Consider the following 24,864-nt stretch of genomic DNA (forward strand, 5'->3'; position numbering starts at 1 on the left):
GAAGAACATCATATTTCCCTGTTTAAAATCTGTGGACTGGAGCTATTCAGCAGCATGCAAAGTATCTCCATACCCCAGTTAGTAAGATTTATATTCCAATTTACTCTCTGTAGAACTTCTCTATGTGCGCCACCTCCCATCCCCAGTCTCTCCTAGCGCCCAATTTTTCTGGATCTTCTATGCGTCTTTCAGGATAGTTGAATCACTTGATTGTATCCATGCCTAAAATTGTTGCCTCCATTCTGATTTCTTAACTGTTAAGGCTAAATAATGTATGTCTTCCAGCCTTTGCACGTGCATTCTGTCTGCTACACCTTTTTAGCTGCTTAATAGTGGTGCGTTGCTTTGAATGGCACAATTTTTCAATGTTCTAATATTTCACTGAGAACCGTCCAGTTGTGCCATGTTTTCTTCCCGATGATGTTCTTTGCCATCTTAGTGAACACACGCGTCCTGTCCCACAGCTTATTTGGTCTTTTTCCTCTCTTTATAGAGCCAAATTCCACTTTATACATTTCTCTTATATTGTCCGGGTTATTGCAAAAGTAGCTAAAGTGCTTGTGCATGCCGATAGGGAAAATCTTACACTGTTAATTTATTACACTGTTAATAAATGAGCTGAGTTGACTCATGATCTTAACCTGCCAGATTTTTCAGTTTAATACTGTTTCCCCTCTTTTCTGTACCACAATGATCTCAGTGGATCTCTGGATCTGGCCAGCTCCAAACGCATTTTTCCCTGCTGTATTAAGAAAATATTTCCTCTACAACATGATTCTCAGACTCCATGAGTTGGTGCCTTCATTTTTTGACCTGCCTAGACAATGATGGTTCCCCATTAGATTCTGATCTACAATCACTTCCTCCGCCCTTGCAATGGAACTATTTGTGATTAGCTCACTTTTACCTTTAGGTGTCACTTAATAATTACCTGTAGGACTTTCATGTAATTAGCTTTGGATGCTTCAGTTGGTCAGCACTTTTGACGCTTTAGCTGCTGTGCTTTAGTAGGAAGACTGAAATAAACTCGGTATTGATTGTATTCTTCTAAATCATGTACACAAGGCTCATAATGCTATTTCAGAATGTGTATGTGTATACTCACAAATACACTGATACATCTCATATAGGGTGTGTGTGATAGTCACTCACCATCAATTCATTACATTGCAGAAAGACCCATAATGTTACAGTGCCCAAGTTATAGTAAGACAAGAACCTGCTTGTACATATCTGAATATTTTGTAGAGATCTGCATTTGTTTTGCTCCCTACAGTTAGCTTTCTGCAATCCCATAGCTGGTTCGATTCTCCATTCCCCGCGCACCCACAAATCCACTTGCAGTCATTTGGTTTGTTAGGTAGACAGGCGATGTAGGTTCTGGCCTATTCTCAGCTAGAAGGGCTTTCTCTAGGATTTTGTCCAATTCCATTCTATCGGTCTGTCATTCTCAAGGCTGTTGCTCACAGGGTACGATAGTGCCCAGATGAAGATCTGGAAGAAATAGCCCGTGAGGGATATATTTTCTATATGGTAAGCGAGGATTTAACCCTTCCTGTCCTTCTCATGTTAAAACGATGAACATAGCTAAAATCTCACAAACTGTACTGGTTAAGAGTTTATTCTGAACTTCCATTAGTCCACAGCTTTCTTGGAGTAAGATAATATGGTAGTTCCTCTATAATTCGGCCTATCCTTGAAAGTGTGAATATAGCAAACCATTCAGAAGGCTCCTTTGGTCCAAACACAGATAGGATCTAGAAAAATATTATTTTTGGAATGCTTGCTTAGATTTCATTGGTTGATTGATAACGTTTCTTTTGACATTCATTTCTTAAATGCATCATTAAATAGCTGAATGTGATACCAAAACTGTCACAGTTCTCTCAGGAATCAGAGGCAGTACAGAGCATAAAAAGAAACAAACTATTTCACAGAGTTGTCCTATTGATGAATACAAGAAAACTTTATATTTGAATCCAAGTTTTTACCAGGCAAAAGCAGAACAGCAGAGTGCAAAATAACCAGGTGTCAGAGAAAGGAAGCAAGAGAGGAACATTATTATAAATAAAAAAATCAGGACTCCTCATATTCTCTGCCTAGTGAAAGACAAATTGTTAAGCCATGATTAGAAACATAGAGACTATTGAGGAAGTTAAAATGTAAATATGCCTTTATTAGGCAGATTGCGGACTATGGCACTAGGTTTTGCTTACAGACTATTGGGTTTCCTGACAATAAAAAATACTTAATCATTCGTGCTAGACATTATTCTACCATCTTGAATCTATAGCTGAATAATTTTTTGATAATATATGTGGCTGCGATGCGGTTCAAATACACATATGCGTGATTCGGGGAGAGAGGAGCTCCCTTCTCCATTCAAACACTTTTACGTCTGTTGCCTGTTTCTTTTCAGATCTAGACTTTACTAAAGAAAAGGCTCCAAGCCTCTGCCACGAATCAGCAAACCTCCCCATTTCACCAACGCTGCTGTACTTACTACCTGACGTTCTAATCTGAAAAGGACGCGGTAATATATTATTAATTGGTGCCCAGCTTCCCTTATGCAAAGGGAGGCTGGGGGACTGCTAGTGACATTTGACTTCCTGTGCTTAGAAATCCTCATTTGCTCACTCACACCCTGCTCCCTTCACACCAGAGCTGTTTTATTGTTTTATAGCCCTCCTTACAGCTTCAGTTATCAAAGATTTCATTGTGGCAGGCTTCGCGATTTCTCACTTGAGAAAGCCCCAGCCCCTTGCTGTTTTAAGCAGTTTGGTCACTTGCGAGCGCCTTTCAGACAAACATTTCCTAGAAGCTTCATGCATGTGTTGGGAGACTTCAGCCTTCTGGCACCAATCCACAGAGAAACAGTTTAGCAGATTAATCAGTCAAAACCATTTTCTATGGGTGCTTGACCAAAATGCCATAAACTTCCGGTTAAAGAGGGTGGGGGAAAATCCCCTAAATGAACTACGTCTCTTTTCTCCTTACGATTTGCTTCCCAGTCCCTACGCGCTACATACATATTCAAATAAAGGTTTGAATTGATACTCACAGAGAAATGCTCCTTCTCCCAATAGCTATTTTGGAGAGCTAACTCCACTTTTAAGTCGTATTCCTTGCAACATACTATTTTAAAGGCCGTCATATTGATACAGCTATGACCTTCCGTGCAGCCTTGATATTTTGAACTATTTACATTTTATAGAACAGTTTCAGAGAACCTTTATTTAGTGAATAAAAGTTTAAAGCTGAAGGTTATTTATGGTTCCATAGAGATAGGCCCTGAGTGGCTATTTAGAGGCACGTGATTCCAATAAACTTTGTTTTATGGCTTGAGAGTTGACAAGCCAAAATATAATTCCCACCATAAATTAGTTTAAGAGCATACAAGTGCAGATGCTTCGGTTCCTGGAAGCAGTAATAGGGAAAGTGTTAGCAGGGAACATTCAGCTTGAATCCGAACATCGAGACATTTCTTCTTTCAGGTCCCCCACTTCCACTGGAAAAGCACACAGTAAGTCCGTTATTACTCTTCATACAACCAAAAACGTGATCGAGAGGCTCCGCTGTTTTTATGCCTCCTGAAACTAGCCCTGGTATTATAAGGATTGAATCAGATTTACTGTAAACATGGACGGGTACAGTTCCAGTAGCTAGGACTAGGCAGAGAATGGAATTAGGTTGCTTTTCCGTGTTTGAGATTTCTGCTTATAATGTAGTATCTCATTCTGAAACTAACCCTGTTCTACCCCGGGAAGGTGTTTTTTTAGTGTTTAGCTGCCGAGATTCCACCCTTATTGCAAGTTCTAGCTGTTATGCTTGAAGAAAACCGAGTAATGCAGAAAAAAAAAAAAAAAGGCGCGGGGGGGGGGGGGCGCTTGGAAAGCTATATATAGTGAACTATTATTACCAAGTTAATTGCTTTGTATATTAATAGAACACTTCTCCAAGATGGGATAGCAATGCAATGGATGATGTAAAATAGTTGTTAAAAATAAAATCAGATAGACATTTTCTCCTTAAGCATATATGTTTTAATGAGCATCAGTCTGAATGCACGTAAATTTTGGTTTAAATTACTGTTTAACTCTATTTAATTAAAAAAGAAAAGTGAAGGTGAATTCTACTAAAATATACCCTCTGGTAATGCAGACGAAGACACCTTGGTTAATGTTTGGATAATTACTGGCGGTCTTAAAGGGTATTAATATTGGAGTAACTCCTATCATATTGAAATAGAATTATAGTTCTTTCTAGACTCAGAATGGATATGATGTTTTCGTGACGTGTTGCCACACGTTATAGTTTGAGTTATCAAAGGTGGACCTGAATACCTCATTTGAATGTGAGTGAATTACAAAAGAAAAAAAGGCCTTTGTTATTCTTTTTCCAATGGTGAAAGTAGAGGGTTTTCCTCCCCTTTCCCTCTTATCTGAAATAAAAAGTATACAATATGAACAGTAAATGAACAGTGAAAGTAAAACCAGCACACTTCAGCCATTGGAGAAAGTCATAAAAATCTGGTTGAATATTATTCTTATTTCGAAATGGAATTCCTTTCTACTAGCCTGTTCTCAGAATTTGCCATCACCTTTTCTGCCTATTTACAAGCCTATTTACAAGTATAAAAGTCATATGTTTCCATAAATGTTGTAAAGAAATATTATTAATCTATTAAATATAACAAAACCAAACCTTTTTATTGCAACAGGTTCTACACAATGGAAAGACGTCAACAGTAAGTAACTCCTAATTTCTTACAAAATTAGCATCGCGTGAAAACACTGATTCTTTTCCTTAGACTGGGAAAATCAGAGAAGAGATGCCATTTTTACGTGACTACACAGTTGTTTTATTTGTATATAAAGACTCTTGGGCTTCAATTTATTTAAGCCTGTCCTCGTGCATGTTATAATCACATACAATATTAAAAGTTGATGGGCAGTTTCTTTATAGATAATAACAGTGCAGTCCAGGTGCTAGGTGTCATATTATGCTGCTCTTAAGTAGCATAAACTAATTAGCAATCATACCATTTTAACGTGCTCGAGCTATACAGCGCCTCCCTGTGCAAATACTGAATGTATCATGTTATACCACAGTTGCTCATAAGCTTGGCTACTCCTCCTCTTTTTCCGGAAAGGATTCAAAATACAGTTGCGTTTGTTATCTAATTTGAAACTCGTTTGGAATGGCATAATGAATGAATGGCATAATGGCATTTGTATGTTGTTAGCATTAGTGAGCTGAGTTGTTTGCCTAGTGATGTAATTATATTATTCTAAGTAGTATCACTGATCCTTTGATTCAATTAAGTCTTTTTGAGCTAGTGAAAATATGACATTTATTTAAATGACACGAGGAAGTGGAATAGAGCTAATATTTGAGTTCAGTGGAGGAACATCAAACGTTACTGATTTTCCAATCTTTGATCATTCAAAATGAAATGAAACACAAGGGAATATTAGGGGGGAAAATCTCTGACGAAGACAACAACTAAATCTAAAGTAGAAAACGCTTGTTTTTTGACGCTTTATGATTGAAATAATGGCAAAGGTCTTAGTTAAATGCATTTTAACTTCATGCTTCAGTGGAAGATTGACTTGTTTTTCTAAGAGAAAAATAAAGTCTAAGATTGCTGAGGATTCATTAAACTTACATTTCCTACCATTTCTGCAAAGCGTGAACGGAATGGGGTAATGTGCAGGAGTGGAACTGTGCTTATTTATATTTTTCTCTGCTTCCTTTCCACGCAATCTGACCAGCGACGTCTTTTACTTCTTAATACCAGGCTGATCGTTCTGATGTTGATTTTTCATGGCAATATTATTTTTCGAATTCTCTCTGACTGAACTAAGCAATTGCCTCTGCTGTAGGGTTTTTAATTCCCTTCCATAGGTAATTTCTCTTATATAGCTCAGCCCTGGGTTGCATGAATGCTCTTGCCATATAATTCTGTGGCCGACCCTAAATCTATGGATTACTTTCTTTTTACAAACCTACATTTAGCATACTGATTATGAACCAGAATACAAAAAGGCTGATAGATCAAAAGCATTTGTATGGGCAGTTGAACAGGAGGTGAATATTTAACGCTTTTGTTCATCAATAACTCTTTGGCTTTGACCTGTCTGAGCAAGTCGTGCAATAAGGTGAAACGCAGGTCACAGCGTCTAACAAATATGAAAATGGGCACTATTTAACAGAATATGGAGGTGATTCTTCCAACGCTATCGATCCCTTCTGTTCAACACTATACACGATTTTCGAAAACCAAAACTTTCTGCTGAGCTGTGAACCAGATTCTGGAGCGTTGGCTTGTTGAGCATATTGAACTGTTAAGCATTTCATAGTTAAGCACTATTAATAAAAAGAGCAAGCAAAGAAGCTATATTAAAATATTTAGATGCAAATATCAGCAATCCGGAACAGTTGATTTTGCTCAGAAAATCGTTTGGAGTTGCACTTGCTGTTGAGTGCTTAGCACCGCCATAATTAGAAAGCAGATGTTTAAAAATATCTTCCCCAAACACATCAAAAGTAGACGTTAAATGTATCATTGAAGCAAACCTTACTTTGAAAAACGCAATACCCCCGAAATATGCACGCACACTCTTGTTTGTCCTGATGTTCCTTGTATTAAATAGCTGAAGGAGAAGAGGTTGACCACAGGACAGCACTGAGGAGCTGGGTCAGACACAATTCATGAACTTTTGTACTCTTGTGTGCTGCTGTCCACAACGTAAAAATAATGAAACTTTGTGATATGTTTGTAAATGATTTAGAATGACCTCTCGCCCTGTCCTTCACCATAAACGCTACCGCACGGGAAACCTGAAGAGAGTGTCTAAGCTGAGAATTTTGATGATAGGTTCACATTCCGCTAACAGGAATAATAGTTAGAGACAGCATAATGTGATGGAGATAAATTTGGAAACTATTTTAATAAAGCAAAAAAGTTATCATTTAAATCTCTTTTCACCCATTTCTCTCTCTGTATGTGTGTGTTTCTTCCTTTTTTATTCCTGTTTCGATTAAAAGAAATCCTTTGGGGGGGGGGGGAAGTGATCAAATTAGGTAAAATTTCTTCAGATCCATAGCGTAAATGTATAATTCCTCTTTATTTTTCATTTTAATTTTTTAAAATAGCTTAATTTGATTAGTAACATCCATTGGCTTTAGTGGAAATTTAAATGACAGAGCATCCGATGCAGTGGGCTGTAGCTCACGAAAGCTTATGCTCAAATAAATTTGGTAGTTTCTAAGGTGCCACAAGTACTCCTTTTCTTTTTTAGAGCATCTAAAGTCATAACCAGATCTCACTGATCATTTGTAATAATGTTAGTAGAAATTCGTGGCTACAAATTCTTACAAAGTTATAAAGGTCCATTTCATCAATAATAACATACCTGAATCTTTTCTGAAATCACACCCTTCATGAAATCCATTTTTCAGAACTTAATCACAACAGAATAGTTTGCATTCCTCAGAAGACAGTAAGGAATAAGAAAATTGCAATGATCCTGGCTATTATATTGTAGATGAAAACAGAATGTTATTACGTTGTCTATATATACCCTGTAGAACCGAATTTGTGTGGTATTCACATAGTCACAGATTCGATTCTAGGGGAATATATGGTCGATGCAAAAACTTCACCTTTCTGCAAATGGTTAGAAGTTTAAATATTGAAGGTATCAAAAGACGTGCGTGCTGAATACTGGGAACGCTAAAAGTTTTGCTGCCTCTATCATATTTAACTACTCAGTGGAACAATGCTTAGTATCTATTTGTGTTGTTCAGTAGTAACTATTACTAATAGGCTGTTACTTTAATAAGTTAATCACATGATCAGTACAAATTTTCTGGAAAATACCAATTAACTAATGAATCATTTAAAAGACACTTAAAAAGTTAGTTTGATATGCCAGATGTTAGCAAAATTTTCATATCAAGTATACAGATTTCATCCAAATATTTATGACATTAGCATCAGAAGGATTCGAAACACTGAAAGGTATTGACTTGTATCCCAAGAACGCTATTGATGAATGAAGACTGCATTTATCTAATTACGTCTGTGAATTTTGTATATAAAGTTAAATGCCATCTCGAGTTCAATTGATTGGACTTTAGTGATTAAAAATGAATGTTTCCTTGTTATCTGCGTGATTTTTTTTTTAAAATATTGAGACTTGCAAAGTGAAGTAGAAGTTACTGATTGCCTAATTTTATTCAACAGAACTAGATTCTGGTAACTTTTGGATGACCTCTGCAAGACAAAGACAGGACAGGTCTATTGTACATCATATTACCCTCTTCTTTGATGTCTTTTCTTTTTCTTGTTTCCTTATCAATTTCCTTCCCCTTAATGCTATTTTAGCTTCTCGGTCTTTATTTCTTTCGATATTTAGTTTGACAAATGTAACAAACCATGTTTGAAATTATTGCTGGTGAATTAGACTAAAGGGCATCAAAGGTTAGAAAAGTCAATTCAGACAAAAAGCTTGATTTACCTGAGGGTCAATGAAGCGGTCATCGCTTGATGAATATTCTTAACATATTAATATCTGCTTTTGAAAATAAACTATATTGAATTTTGGTCACTTGATTACACGTATATTTAGTTAAATTGGTGGAAATTATGAGATGCACACAAATCCGGTGATAAACTCCCTGCCTCCCTATTGGCTGAGCCGGTCACATGGATGCCTAACTTTATTCAGTTGACAGCAAGTAGGAGGGCTCTATGGAAGGAGAAAAAAAGACAACACCAGAAAAATTAGTATTTTCTACCTTCAGAAATTAATGGCCATGAGTTCGTATATGGTGAACTCTAAGTATGTGGATCCTAAATTTCCTCCTTGCGAGGAATATTTACAGAATAACTACTTAGCTGAGCAGGGCTCCGACTATTACAGTGCATCGCAGGGCGCTGATTTTCAGCATCAGGGAATCTATCCACGGTCAAACTACAGCGAGCAGCCCTTTAGCTGTACCAATGCCCAAGACTCTGCAGTGCAGCCGCGGGGTCATGGACAGGAGCAATCCGGCCCACCGAGCCACTTCCCCGGTCAAGCAGAGCATTGTCTGCCGCCTCCAATATCCAACTCGCGAGCCTGCAGCCAGCAGCAAAACCTCAAAACCCCAAACGGGTCAGCAATTAAACAGCCAGCAGTAGTTTATCCCTGGATGAAGAAAGTCCATGTTAACTCGGGTAAGGATTATCTTCCTACTTCGCTCTTCTACCCCGATTAAGCTAATCCGGTTAGATGTTTACTAAAGTCCTTCCAAGACTAGTACGAGATGAGGTTTTTAAACTGAGGTAGCCAATTATACTCGTCATAAATTTTTATTGCAGAGGAAACAGGCCGTTGGCCATGTGGCTCTTTTCTGTGCAGGAGAACTCCATTTTAGGAGCATGGTAGAGATTTCCAGAGTATCTATCTATATAAAGACTGAGGAAACACGCACGCCTGTTGTAGGGAAATGTGATCAGACATAACAGCCACTTGGTAGCCTGTGAGGTTTGTTTTATGAAGTGTAACTAGAAAGCCAAGATTAGATTGTTTAAAGTTATACGTATTTTTTCCTCAGTGAATCCCAATTCCACCGGAGGGGAACCTAAACGCTCCAGAACAGCCTACACAAGGCAGCAAGTCCTAGAACTGGAAAAAGAATTTCATTTTAACAGGTATCTGACTAGGCGTCGTCGTATTGAAATAGCCCACACTTTGTGTCTCTCTGAACGCCAGATCAAGATCTGGTTTCAGAACAGAAGAATGAAGTGGAAAAAAGACCACAAACTGCCCAACACTAAGGGCAGGTCTTCTTCATCTGGTTCAAACCAGCATTTACAGACTGTTTCCAAGGACCATCAGACGGACTTGACAACTTTATAGAAGAGGTGAAATTTTCCATTTCATCCTTTGATTCGGAACTGTACTGTACATAACTGCCATAATCCAAGCAGAACCTGCATGTAGCAGCTAAAGACTCAAGAGGGTCATCTTGCTTTAAGGTACTGTTGTACAAAGGAGACAAAATGACAATACTTCGGACTTTATTTGAATTACCTACGTTAGCACAGCCTAAAAACTCTTCTTACAGGTAGTGGGAAGTGGAAAAATATTACGTGAGATCTTCGGTCCATAAAAAAGTAATAAATCATTGAAAATGAAACTGTGTTCAGTTTTGAATTTTAAAGTTGAGATTTGATGCTTTATTCCGGTATTTTGCTTTTGTTGCCTTTTCTGCCCCATACAATTTTGGGATTATGCGTTTGGGCAAATTCAAGACAGAAATCTATGGCTTAGTCTTTTATTTAAACTAGGGAGACTAGTATTTGTGAACTTTTTGTGCTGCTTTACATTTCATGGTGTGATGAAAACACTTGCTCATTTCCATAACACCTCAGAACAAATGCATAGACATGAAGTGAAAACGGGTTATTTTTTCTGCTTATGTTAGCGTATTTATTTATTGTTAATTAGAAAGAAAAGAAAAACAGTCAAACCAAAAATACTCAAGAGGAGATGTGAAATCCAGTATTCCTTCTTTTCTGTATCTATATGCATCATGATCAGTTAACCTGAACATACAGAACTTTTCTGTCTCTTTTACTGATTTCCTTTTCTGTAAATAGGAAAGCGTTCCTAAATCTTAAAAATGTATCATCAAGAAGTTACATTCTTTATATTGTATTTTAAATGCCTGCTTTATTCGGCGCCATACTTTAAAGCAGCGTTTCCTAATTTAAGAAAAAAAAACAAACAGAAAGCTGTAAAATAAATAAATAAATAAACATCCAGAGTGAAAACCAAAGCGATTTCTGGCATTATTTAAGCCATTCAATCTTCATAATAGATGACATACTCTTTGCTTCATGTCCTATTTTTAATTAAAGTATTGTTTTTAGGAGAGATGGGAAATATGATTTGGGGAGGGCTGTTCGTTTTTAAGAAGAAAAATGAGCTTGGATTGAACGTTTAGAAATGAAATAAAGTTATTTTCAGGGGGAAATGTAACGTTTTTATAATAACTGAACAAATCTAATGTACTTTGATTTGTTCGGGGATGTCTTTTGCACCATTGAAAAGTTTTTTATCAATGAGCCTTTCTTATTTCTTTTCTAAAATGCTAATAAACTGAGCAAAATCAACTTGCCCTCTTAACTTACACCTTAATGTAGACGGATTTAAAGATCAGTCCATTACTCTTGCACTCTGAAAACAGTCAAGAGGTTATACCAGTGCACCAGCTATTTTAACTGGACATTGTATTTTTAACCTAACCTTCTTAATTCTATACAAAGATATAAAAGATAGCCATTTCTGAGTTATTTCGAAAGTTCAAAAGTGTATTCTAGTTGGACTATGTTGACAATAAACTACTATCTGGACATTTTACTTGAGAAAACAGTAGGAAAAATGATATAATATAGGTTAGAAATAAAAAGGCAAGAGCTTCAAAAATAATTTAGTTGGCAAAATTAACTGTGGTCAGGGATTAATTTCTGCCCTTTGCTCATCCCTAGAATTCAGTAAAGTATCTTACGAGCCTTGGTCTTTTGTATTAGAGCCTAGAGACAATTCTTTGTTCTTCCTTAGGGTTAGCCTAGTTCTCAGACTTGCACATGGCCATACTTGAATCTCCACGTCGTGATATTAAAGATGGATATTCCTGCATTATTCGCATCATTGTTTCTAATACAAAAAGCACAGAGTTCATACATAGTAAAGACGTCTTTTTTCTGAAGCTTTCACGTTGAGAAGCTGAAAAGGTATTTTACTGAAGTTCGGCTAAATTGCAGAAACAGGTTCATCCAGAGGACAAATTTTCTATTCGATTAGCTGTATTTCAGCCGGGAAGAGTGACCTCTAAACCCTTAACCTTTTGGACCCTAACTACTCTTCCTTTTTTCTAACATGGAGAGCAGTTAGCTGCAGCCTTTGGGAAGGGCTTTCCTCAGACAAGTTTCGAAGTTGTTGAAAGCAATTCTTTTTAAAATCAAGGTTAACTCTACACAGTTGTCACAAATCATGTATTTTCTGTCAAAATTAATCTGAAAAAGAAGCCCCGGTTAGTCTGATTTAAGATAAATCCTGCTATTGTTTACCTAATGTCTGTGCTGAGCACATTGTGAACCATGCAGATATGTTATTTTGCGGGGGAAGCCCACAACTTTGGCTTCCTTTCTGTAATATTCTTTACAGTAACTTGCTCAGAGAAACAAATTCTTGTTTTGTATGTTTTAGGTTGAGATGAATACCAAAAGTGAAAGGGTCAAATTCTGCTCTCAGGTGCAGCCTCTCCCCGCTCCCCCTTTGAAATCTACTGAAGTAACTGAAGTAAAACAAGGATATATCTGAGAGTAGAAGTTGACCCATTGTCTTTTGAATTGTTAATATCTTCTGGACGAATGTTTGGTTCAGACACAGCTCTTAAAATCCTATGTGCCAGTCCAGTTTGAGCAGGAATTTAAGTTTACCTGGTTACAATCACATTAGTAAACTCTGAAAATACTTGAATTGAGGCACCAGCGTACCAAAATATATTATTTATATTTCTGCCAGTGTTCTGAAGGTTCAGGGATGTAAATTTCTGAGTACCGATGACTACAAACACTAATTTGCTGTTATCCCAGTTTTACTCCATAGAAAAGGCAGAAGTGTTTTTAACTCTCCGGAGAGGTTACGTTATGTAGCTTAAGAAGTAAAGACGTTTCTTTTTGCTTATCACGGATACGATGTTGTGTAACCTTTTGTTGTAAGAATGCATTGTCCAACAATACTATGATATCTGTCAGCGTGTGAATCTTTTTATGGACTTTATCAATGTTTTGCTGCCATTGATTAAAGTATTATTTATACTAACTGTCTCCTGTAGTTTTGATGTAAGTCCTCCATATATATATATTTGAAATAATAAAAGGTGTAGAGAAACATATTCTGTTTTGTACCTTGGCCAAATTGTCCTTATCATATGGATCTCCATTCTCTAATCATACAGGCCCTCCCCTGCATAATATAGTAAAAACATGGAAGCTTATCTATAATCCCGAAGTATTATATTCAACTGTCCCTTTGAACAGTTTTTCTAATGACATTGACTAGAATGGTGTGACTTTGGGACAAACTGAAGTTTGTATTTACATTCAGGCCGCAGTGAAAGTGCCAATCATCCATTTGTTAATGTTTTACATTTAACAAGCCACTCTTAAGTGACACACGGATGCATGCACGCTTGGTAAGTATTAAGAAACCACACCTGAAGTTACCTCAAACCCTACACAAGTGGCGTGTACTTTAGGTGGGTGATGACATAAATTAATCTTAAATTAAAAATCAGAGTGAAAGGGGATAGGTTTTTTTAAAATTAGAAGTAGGTTTAATTATTTCTGCTGATCTCAATAAAACACAAATAAAAGCCAAATATAGAGTGTTGAACTTTCCTATAAACCTGTAGCAGACTCCTCCTTTCTTTTTAATATAAGCACCTCAAACAACAACGACAACAATTTCTTACTACAAGAGGTCGATTGCACTATTTTTAGCACAGATATATGTCACATATGACTTATCTTTTCTTGAAGAGTGGCCAAGGCATGAGTCCAAAAATAGATAATCCTTCTTGGAATGTGAAATGAACATCATACAATAAATAAGGCTTGTGCCCTGAACACAATGGAATGCAGGGGGGGAAGATGTGCGTGCACGTGTATTTTTAAGTACCCAGACCTTAAGTTTAAATATTCAGACACATTTTCTGATTATACTTTGACCCTCTTGTGTCTAATAGCTCCTCCTGTTACTACCAATACATCAATACAATTCTGTATATTATATCACCACTAGTCGTTAAGGTAAGAATGAGGAGCAAAGGCAGAGTCAATAGCAAACACCACTCACTGTACAGTACAGTAAATAGGGACCTTTAATGCAGAGCCACAGAGCTTCCAACGGCCATGTTTGTTATCCTTCCCCCCTGATTTTTGTTACCGTATAGACCAAAACGGTCTTGCTAGGAACAGTCATAACAGGCAGAATTCAAAGTGCAAGGAAGATGATAAGAATAGATTTCTACAAGTCCTGACCACGTGATTTACGAAATAATTAATTCAGCACGTCCCTTAAGAAACACGGAGTCGTCATTAATCTGCCAAGCAAAGGACTCTATCAGACTTGAAAACTGAAGAGATCCCAAGAATATAATATACAAAGGGTGCAGGCTCTTTCCCTGCGCACCTATATCTTGGTAGCAGCCGAAAAAGAGAAGCTTGGTATGTAAACATTTTACTTTTTATTCCTTCATATTTTAATCCTTAATGAACTTAGCTGTCAAATGCTTGACAAATAGGACCCTTTGCTTCCCGATTTGGAACCATGCAATAGTCAGAAGTTGGTCTAGGCTTGTGTGGTGACCTTAGATTCAGAGGAAAAGATTTACACTTTATGAAAAATGATGATGTTGGGCAAAGGCTCTCTTTTTGTTTGTGTGTGCGTGTATACGTAGAGATAACAAGAAGGCAAAAGAAAAGGAAAGGGTTTACTAAGAGCTGTATGTGTGGTGAAATGGGAGAAGATTTACTGGTTGCTTATGTCTTACTGGGAACAATACTGGCTGTCAGGGCATCTGCTGCCCATTCTTAAAATGGTGAGAAAAGGCCCTGAACTCCTTTTCAAGCAAGGGTCGTAAATTTTTCTTTGCGTCATAATAGAAGGCTATAAAACTGAGTTGAAATTTTACCCAAGGCAGGTTTTAAGCAGCAGATAATGAATTCCGAGCTTGCTTCTCCCCCGACATTACTGCTACCGTTACACAAAGGGAAGGGTTTATTTTTATTTTTATTTTCGTCAGATAAATGCCCAGTTTTGATCTGGTCCTTTTCGGTTTCTATCTGAAATGATTAGCAGAGCATTCGTGTGTGTGTGTGTGTGTGAGAGAGAGAGAGAGAGATGGGGGGAGGGCGGGGAGAGGATGTTGAAAACAGGGGAAAAAAACCCTATGAAAAGCCCCCAGTCTTTAGGTCATTTTGCGGGAGACACACACTCTTAGAACTTCGAACCAGTAGTCCACGCTGAAAGAAAATTGAGGGTTGCAGTTTTTATATAGAAACCATGTTTCCCCATCCTATAAAACACAGACCGCAAGGCTGAGATTTCTCTATTAAACCCCATAGTCAGTTGGAAATACTTTCTGCGAACAGGATATTCTTTATTATCCCTCGCTGGAGTAATTTCTAAAAACCCAGATTGTAGCTTTTATGACTTCCGTTTCGGTGGCAGGACAGAGGCAAAGTTTCCTCTGTTATGAATTATACATTCAAACAATAACACATTAATTCAATTATTCAAAGATGACAAACGCGTATGCGCGTTGGTGGTGACTAAAAACCAGCTTTGCTGCTTCACGATAACTCCTCTGTTTTCATTAATGAAGTTTATATTATCCTCTTTGCCCAGAAAGAAACCAAACTCCATAAAGCCATGCGATATCATGGCCCCGAACATAAATTGAAACCCTTTAATAATAACGTTTATTCCTGTATATAGCCTGGGATATTTGATCAGTTTGACAATTGCCAGAGTTGTTGTTATAAATCATTGTAAGTAATTCCTGAAAGGGTGCGAGGCTGCTGGGGGGCGGGCGAAGACTGTAAATCTTTCTGTTTTATTGCTCTATGAACATATGCTCCGACTGAAGAAGTCTTCAGATCCTTTACTGGAGACAAATTCACTCAAAGCTTGAGTCCTAGTATGGCTGGAGTTTCACACTTCTTTATTGCTTTTGCGGTCCCCGCTCAATGTCTTAATTTTTGTTGTTCTTCTTGTTGTTGTTGTTGTTGTTGTTGTTATGTTTATGCCGTATAACTTAAATGAACCCGTCGGTGGCGTGTGACTTTTGCTAAGAGATATTTACAAATTAAGCATAAAAAGGGAGATTTTTCTTCTCAATCCCTCCTCTTGATCTTTACTTGATTAATGGCGCACTTTGCACTTTCACTTTTGTGTAACGAGCAAACGAGATTTTCGTCATTAGAAAATGTGTGAACCTATTCTATACATACATACATACATACATACATACATACATACATACATACCTCTATATAAATACAGATAGATATATAGATAGATACACTGATAGTGAAATATATGGCTGACAGAAAATGATGCAAAGAACAATTGACTTTTACGTGATGCAAGATTCAAGTACATCATTTCCAAGAAATACAAGATTACAAATCCGGAGTCCTAAACAATAATTTACCTTGAACGCGTGCTTCAGTAACTGGACTGCAATCTTTTTATAACTTGTTTGCAAAGTCAGGAAAAGCAAAGTAATTTAGATAAATGTTACAATACACTTAAGGGTAGTATTGTAAGGTAATACGTTACTGTCAGATCTCCATGCTTTGGATGGTAATGAAATCTTAGTAGATCCTAGATTAGATGTGGTGTATTTATAGCTACAGACACCTTAGAAAATCAAACAAAGGAACTAAAATACATTTTTACAGAATTTGAGCTGTTCAGGACATTTGTATGCACTCATTACATATAGAAAGAGTGTTCTAACTCTGTGTACATGTATAGGTATTCATATATACATATAGTGCTTTTTCTATCTCTCTGTGTATATATGTATATACATATACACAGAGAGAGAGAGAAAGAGAGAGCGAGATCAGACTCAGTGCACAAACAGAAAAGTAAGGCGATTTTTCTAAGGCTTCTTTAGTCTTCCGATCTGGAAAATCCGAGTTTACCTAAATATTTCCTCCTATAGAGAAGGAGAAAACAAAGATTAGTGCATACTAGTAAAACCTAGAACATTTCAGACAGCTTTGTAGTGTACATTTGTGCTTCAGAGTTCTTATTAAACCATATTTTCGGTTACATAAAACCAAAACATTATTTTCATCTTCTACCGGACATTTCTGATTTAATCATGTATTTGATCGGCAATGGCTGAAAAATCTACCATTCAAATTAATATCTTGTGCATTTGTTTTACTCACAAAGCAAAAAGATTGATATAATAGCGATTATAGAGTGTTCATGGATTAAGGGATCCTTCCACTGAGGGGTTGCTGTGGTAGTTCAATTTGTCCAGAAGCTCTAAGAATGCTTGATTTATCTAGGAAGAGAAGGTCTTCAAAGTACTTTACCTAAAAGATCAATTTATCCAAAGGGATTTGTAACACGTCAGGAAGGAATTGTTGCCATTTGGTACCTAAAACAATAATACAACCCAGGAATGTGAGACGGATTTGCATTGGACTGCTGCCTTGCTTTCACGTGAAGCTTATGGGTGCTTTTGGATCCCTGTGTAATACCCCCAGACATGTGTATTCTGGGGGGTTTAGAGAGGACGGACATTGTGAAAGTTCCAGCCTCAATCAGAACAATCTGCTCTCAGGGTCACGTGAACAAATATGCTTGTATTTTAAGGCAGCGCCTATATGTCTGATTATAAAGGGGTTTCTGTTGCTCTTCTAAAAAAAAAATCATAAATGGCCGCACGATTTAAAACCAAAACAAAGCACTCTCGCCGGCCAATTGCTGACTTTTATTCCTTGGGGTTGATTGCCAAGGACTGTTGTAATGAATTAAAAACAAAACAACAACAACAACAATAACAACAACAGATTCCGAACTCCACTCGCCCTCGTTTATTGGTAGTTGAGGCTGAACCTCTGTTCATTCTATCGGGAATGCTGGTGTATGAAAATGCCTGTCACACCGCAAGCCCAGGCTTAGGACAGGACTGTCTGCGGACAAAGGGTGAAGGGTATATTCTAACAACTGCAAGCACAGATATTGAGACCGAGGAGCCCAGGTTTATGATAAATTGATACACAGGTAAGCAATTGCATGACAAAATGGAACCTTTAACCATAGATCTGCATTATCGCCTTTAGTCCGAGACTAAATATAACTGGCTAGTAATCTGTGATCTGACTGAAAAATTTGTATAGAAATATGTTTCCATCTACGTTTATAGCAGTAGCGTCTTAATGATATGTGTTTTTTTGTTTGTTTGTTTTTTGGGTTTTTTTTGTTTTGTTTTGTTTTGTTTTTTAAACGAAACATTTTACAAACGTTCAGGAGAATATATTTGCCCCGGACCTGTTTTTGGTGGTTTCAAGTATGGAATGACAATTGAACAAGTAAAAGAAAGAAAAACTTTGTCATGTACTGTCACTGCCAAAATACTATAGAGCACCCTATTAATTCCCTGACTTGGACTGCTGGGCAGGGTGTAGCCGGGTTGATCTTTACTGTACGATATGAAATAAATTCACCGGTAAGGGAGCCTCCACATATGGTTTCTTGAATGCTCTTCGCAAATCCACTCACATACTCACGTATGGTTAGCCTTTGGTTCATACTTATCATTTGATGCTGTATTTCTATCTGAGCTACTGGTTATTTATTTATTTATTTATTTATTTCAGTCACACATGCTGTTGAAGTACTATTTGCTATTCATATACCAAGAAGCTTTCTTTAAACCTATTTCCATAGTTTGATCAACTGATAAATGAGAGAGCGTGGGAATATTTAGTGGAGGGTTTGGGGTCTAAAACCAATAAAATACAAACAAATTTCATACCTATTTTGCTTAATAAAAGTAAATGGATCTCACAGAAATATGTGTAAACCTTAACTCAACTTTTTGCTGTTTAAAATAGCCAGAACCTCCCACTAAATGCAAAGTTCGCGTTTTAAATAACTTGCTACCTTTTAAAATGTATGAATTATGGAAGATCTTTCCCGATTATACCTATTGAAATGAGCATAATATAACATCCAACCTTTGTGTTGGGTACCAGAAACTCAGAATAAGGCACTGTTGGACAAAATCTGAACAGAAGTCTTTATATCTCTTAGGCAAATCTTCCTTCATTTTAGATGCTCATCCATATTTATGCAGAACAGTGAAAAGACTGAAAGAAAGTTGTTTTGTCAATTGCGTGTGCTCTGCTCGATCAGAACTTAAAGGCAGGGAACATTTTTCTTAGCTGGATGCCTCCAAGCTGCTGGCCTGCCAAGTTAGTCAGTTGAATCCAATTACTGCAAGCAGCATTTCATTTGGCTCGATGGAAGCACTCACTTATAACTTCACCTAAAATTTCAATAATACCTATATTGGGTCCATGCCTGAATAGTTCTAAAGATTTATCCCTGGCAACTTTTTATCAGAGCTCAGATCTCTTTCTTTGACGAAGCTTCGGTAAGATGGTATAAAGCCAACGTCTTTAACCATCAGATGCTTAGAAATACAAATTTCGGATGTTGCTCGCAGTTAGGGTAGAAAATATATCTTTGCAAAATTGGTTGCAAAGTAACCCCTGTCTAGAGTAAGGATGATATCACTGAACTGCTGCAGTGCTGCTGCGAAAAGGATCAGAAGTCGATAATTAATTAGACACAAAATGAAAACTTACCATATTAATCAACAGCGGATAACAATGACTTGATAACAATATTATGATCTCTCCGGTCAAGAGCTAAGGGGTACCGAATTTATGCTTTCTTCTTACACACTGTAACGTACTATTCTATTTCTAATGAACTCCGTTATAAAAAAAAAAATAAAGCACTTAAAGTTGACGTACGCCCACGTGAATATATTATATAAGACGTTACCGGGACAGGCCTTGGACCAGGAACCTGGTAGAACATCGTGTGTAATCATGAAGCTCCACTTCCCAAACTCCAGTTTGCCAGCATAAATTAAGGTGAATTGGAGGGGGAATGCTGCATCATATTGGGTTTGGACAGGGACAGAGAAGATTTGGTGGAAAGTTGCAAGCTCTGTTATGTTGTGAGCTATTGGAGGCGCTTCCGTTGGTTGTTCATTAAGTGGTGAGTTATTGCTTTACAAGCCAAAGGTCATTTCAAAGGCTTATGGTTGCTAGATATCGTCTTTATAATGACCTGGGGTTTTTTTGTGGGGGATTTTCTGACACTCTTCATGTTCTCAAATTCCTTAGTCGACACATTACAGAAGGAAATGCAAAATGTTCATTTTGATCCACAAATATTGGTTGTGTGTGTACAGCAGGCTAAATTTCTATCTTAGTTTTCTATGTATCTTAAACAGGGAATTTAAAAGGTAGTTCCAACTGGATTTTTATACCTCTTTCCTAAATTCGTAGATCAGAGCCGGGGGTGGCAGATCTGTACACTAGTGCTGTGCCTTGTTTTTTTCTTGGTGTGACAAACCCGAGATAACCACAGATATACATAATGTATGAGCGCCGTGGTAATGGCGCTGTGGTCTTTCTAGTAAATTTCCATTCTTCTTAGTGTGATGGCTGGACCTGTGCATGCTTTTCCTTACCCATGCGAAATGCATGCAGTTATCACTTACACTGTACAGCGCTAGATGGATTTACATCCTTTTGCTGGGGGGGGGGGTTACAATTCATAATTGCCATGTTTGCACTTCCTCCCCCTAAGAGGCAAAGAACGTTGGTATAGTAGCTAGTAACTTGTGGAGGTGCTGGAAGCATTAAAGAAGCCATGAGAATGTGGAACTGTTTTTTATTTCGATCTGAGTTGGAGCTATTTTATCAAATGTTCCGCCAAATGGTTAAAAAGCTGTGGGGCTCTGATTACGTGAGCGCTAGACTCACGCCCTGTATGTACTGTATTGTCTGGAAAAGTCGAACAAGGCCTCTATAAAGTTTTGCCGATGAATCGTATAAAAACCAAAGGCTTCTTTTCAAAGTGTTGTTAGTACAGTAAATACATGTGAAGCACCTGTTATCTGTCTAGTAAAAGAGCTAATGTGGAGTTGGAGTCAGAGAGAATTGCTACATAAAAGGCGTGAATTTATTATGATATTTATCAAGAAGGAAGTACAAAACAAAACAGCTTCCACTGAAAGTTCTCACTTTTGTTTCAGGTACGTCCCAACGGATTATCCAAAGGAATCCGAAGATCCTACAAAAAGAGTTAAAGTCAAAAATCAAGAAAAAACATAAGTGTGGTGAGTTTTTACTTTTGTCTCTATAGATTTGTCACCTCTCTTGCTACAGAAGTAGTTGCCACGGATAATTTATCATATGTAAAGAACACAAATGCTTGAAAGTTTATCTCCCTAGTGTAAGCTAACATACATAACATGGTACCTGATGATCGATTTTCAAATCTATTACTGTTTAATAGCGTTAACCCAAAACTTCAAACACGAAGAATGTTATTACTGTAAAAGCTATTTCACCCAAATAACATTCTTTAAAATGCTGTCGCCCCATTTAAAGAAGCTCATTACTAAACCTATTTAAACACCAATGGAAAACAAAAAAAGCATTTAATAGAACCACATTCGGACCGATCCTGCTCCCACCGAATGGGAATTTGTCACCATCTTCAGTAGGGCTCTTTAAAAGCCAGTAACATTTTAATGCTGCTTTTATGTACCAAAGGCTGGTTACAAATAGTAATATTAAAGCTCCAAAACAATATTTCAGGAAGACCTCTGCTTCGCTCAGAAGAACTCTGAAATCTGTCAGATAGAAAGACCAGCATTATGATCCTGATTTACCAATGTTATCAGGTGGCTCACAGAGTCTTAAATCACTGGAAGAGAAACAGAACATACACCTATTAAAACGCGGCTCCCTCTGTGAGCCATTGTGTACAATCTATAACACGAATACATTTCAGTATCAGTGGCAGCCATGGTCAAATTACATCAGTCACTCTTCCCCCACAAAAATTGCGGGGAGGGAGAGTTAATTTCCTGGAAGTCTTCATGTTGCAGTCTATCCGTCCGTTTGGTAAACTATATTCCAGCAAATCCAAAGACCAGTACGTGATTTGGGGGAGGTGGGGAAGCAGGGTAAAAACAATAACAACAGATAAGCAGAGAGGGGTTCAAAAGTCCCTGGAAAAGTGAAGGAAAATAGTCTGTGCTCTGACAAGAGACGCAGTAAAGAAGGAAACTGTTTGACTACTTTATATATATGTCCCCTTCCAGGCTGCAAATAAGGAAAATTTGCGGAGTAGGGAATTCTTTTGCTGGTCTTCCTCCTACGCGTAGCCTGTTTTACCCTTCTGAAAGTGCTAGGTCTTGAGAAGTGTTTTCCTTTTCATTCCTTACTAAAGCGTTTACTGCCATAGTACTAGCAGTCATAAATTTTGTTACAAACCACAGTGACAGGTGCATTGATATGCACCGTGAGAGCTCCGGCTGCTTAATAACCACTCCACTGGCCGCTCTTACTGCCTGTTATTTATTCCGTATCATATTAGATATTGATCCTAAGCAGAATTAAGTGTAGTGGAAGTATTAGTAGAGAACTGCTTAATATGAATATGTTTGGGTGTCGGATCGAACACAATTGTGAGACTGGAAACTTGTCAACATTTGAGGTTGTTGTATTTTGTGCACACACGTGGGGTGTGTGTGTGTAAGTGGAAGAATGGGGTATTTTGTCTAACAATCCTGCATCTCTTATATCTAGTCTGATTTCCAGATATAACTGTATGAGGCGTAGTAGCTTCCAAGCGTTTGGAAAACAGAGACAACACAAAGAGCGCCATTACCATATGTAAAGTATAACGGTTCAGATGAGGTTAACCTCTCCGGATAGTAGGAAGGGAAACTCGAAACACAGACATGGGTACTTTGTGGTTGCCTAGCCCTACTGCATTTCAGTCCACCCCCCACAACGCTAGCAAACCATTTGGAGGTTACTTTGCTGCAGACTGTCTTTGGCCAAACCAAGAAGTGTTGAGCCCGTGCTTTTGGTGTTACATACAAAAACATCGCCTTATGCATTGCTCTTGTAAAGTCAAAAAGTGTAAAGATTTAAAAAAAAAAAAAAGATCTAAAAGATGAGCCACCAAACAGTTGAGCATTGTCCGTGTGATTTATGGCCCATTGCCTCCTTTTTAGGTTCAAGCAGAGTTCACAAGTAGTTGGTATTTCAGAAGAGAAATAAGGCTTTTAACAGTTTTTCAGTAACATTGTTTCTTAAGATTCTGTGTATTCTTTTGGAGACTATATTTTATTTTGTATATAAAAGAATAGGCACAATGCTGTGTTGTGTTAACAAAATGCTTCAGTCCAGACTATGCCTGAAAATGTAAATGATAAAGGTAGAAAATTATTAATTGAGTGGATTATTTGCAAAAAGTAAATTATGAAAGACAGTCAAACCATAGATAGCCTAGTCTGGATCGTTGTATTTTCTTAGCACTCACAATAATCTTCGCTTATTACTTCTTAGGCCTCTGGTTACTGCATTCTTCAGGATGGGGTTGGGGCGAAGCCGCAGGTTTTCTGCCCCTACCAGCTTCCCAAAGAGTTATCAGCCCATGTTGATGAAAGAAAAGAACTCCTCTGGTGAAGCTGTATTTAAGATCAGATGGCAGGATAAACAATTTAAAGTGACCTCGAATTTTCGTTATTTTAGTTCAGAATAGATATTATGGTAACTTTTAGAAAGAATGCCAATGCTACTTAGTTATAGCAATTACTATTGCGGAAGCAGCAGACAAATAAAATTAAAGGTAACATATTACTAAAGCTTTGCATAAATATTGACTGAAGAATAACAATTAACAGAGACTGCTTTAATATTTTAGAACCACTTTCCTGTAATATGTTAATACGTTTATACACTAAAGAGAGACGCCTGAGATTTTCTCAAATACAGGCTACATTGTCAGGTGAAATATTCCGTACTTTATTTTGCTAGACGGGATAAAAGATGCAATTTTAAAAGAAGCATAAAAATACTAAAGGTAACAGTAGAGAAGTTGTATCAGCCATATTATACCATTTATCAAAACTACGTGTTAGTTCCCATCTTGTAAGCTATAAAATACAGATTTACATTCAACAAATTGTATATAGCTTTTGTATCCGAGTAAAAATATTGATTATATGGAAAACTTTTCATTTGGCTACATTTTCCAGACCAAGCAGTTTGATAGGAAAATACTGAAATCTGAAATAAGTTTTGCATGCTAGTACATAAACAAAACATGGTTTGTAATGAAAGCCAAACCATATAAATGGTCTCAGATTGATTCGATTGACAAGAACTAACAAGAAACGTTGGGTGAAAGATTTTGAGCAGGGTAAAATTAATCAAAGAGTTAAGATAGGGTAGTTGACCTAAGCGTTTTTCTTTATAGTGCAAACTTAAGTTACTGAATGGTGTTAGTTATACTTTAACTTCCTAGGAATCTTTCAAGGAAAAAAGAGGCAGAATTTACAATAGAGATGGAATTTTCTATTTTTTTCAGGTTCTAATTCGGGTTCAATCCATCATGTCATCTGGGGCTCTTTCACACTTTTGCGCCTGCGTGCCCAGAAAAAAAAGGAGGGAGGGAAAGTAGGGAGGTGGGTTAATCTTTATACCAAAATGGTATAGGAGGGTCACCAATCATGCATATTATGGATAAACATACACACATATATGATAACAAAATAAATGATAATATGACAGTGCAGCCGGAAAAACAAAAGAGAGAGAAAGAGAGAGAGAGAGAGAGAGGTAAATGTGGTTTTAGCACACATTCTGGGAAACACAGGGAAGGAAAATTGTATAGATATAATACACTAAAGAAATACAGTAGTTAATTCATTTCCGTACATCTGGGATTTTTAAACGCTCTAAAGTTATACTAGAATGATACTGGGGGACAATGTAACCTCACAATTTTCACTGAAAGCCTAACACATTTATTTTTAATGGTTCAGGTGTATTGAGGTAAACGTATTAAGCGTCAGTTCAAAGTTTAAAAAAACTAGAACAAGAGGAAATTAAACACATCCTGAAATGTGTTCCTAAAGTCTGGGCGATTGTTCGCACATTATATC

At 37.3% G+C, this 24,864-nt stretch overlaps 2 protein-coding genes across 6 annotated transcripts in view; both read left to right on the forward strand.

The window, feature by feature from the left end:
• The window catches only part of HOXD3 (homeobox D3), a 39,946-nt gene that overhangs the window by 6,714 nt on the left and 8,368 nt on the right, over nt 1–24,864 (forward strand). The window contains exons 1-3 of one of the 4 annotated variants that reach the window (XM_037912161.2): nt 3,418–3,523; nt 4,721–4,747; nt 20,932–21,015. The gene's annotated coding sequence lies outside the window, so the exon portion shown is untranslated. Of the gene's footprint in view, nt 1–3,417; nt 3,524–4,720; nt 4,748–17,100; nt 17,877–20,931; nt 21,016–24,864 lie in introns of those variants that run through there. The other 3 variants (XM_027822933.3, XM_043525077.1, XM_007060515.4) reach the window with 3 other exon arrangements.
• Nucleotides 3,021–12,923, forward strand: HOXD4 (homeobox D4). 2 transcript variants are annotated; one of them, XM_043525078.1, is made up of 3 exons: nt 3,021–3,523; nt 4,721–4,747; nt 9,607–12,923. In XM_043525078.1, exons 1-3 carry the CDS (start codon nt 3,406–3,408, stop codon nt 9,909–9,911), a joined length of 450 nt encoding a protein of 149 aa, XP_043381013.1. In that variant the 5' UTR covers nt 3,021–3,405; the 3' UTR covers nt 9,912–12,923. The 2 variants fall into 2 exon arrangements, with proteins under 2 accessions (XP_043381013.1, XP_007060578.2); XM_007060516.4 differs by lacking the exons at nt 3,021–3,523; nt 4,721–4,747 and adding an exon at nt 8,290–9,226.

Source organism: Chelonia mydas, chromosome 11 (assembly GCF_015237465.2).
Source record: "Chelonia mydas isolate rCheMyd1 chromosome 11, rCheMyd1.pri.v2, whole genome shotgun sequence".
Taxonomy (NCBI): Eukaryota; Metazoa; Chordata; order Testudines; family Cheloniidae; genus Chelonia; species Chelonia mydas.

Bases quoted from the DNA above. Each gene is read 5' to 3' on its own strand.
- HOXD4 (XM_007060516.4), top strand. From the start codon at position 8,818: ATGGCCATGAGTTCGTATATGGTGAACTCTAAGTATGTGGATCCTAAA. The intron at 9,227-9,606 runs GTAAGGATTATC...TTTTTTCCTCAG, and splicing joins GAAAGTCCATGTTAACTCGG to TGAATCCCAATTCCACCGGA.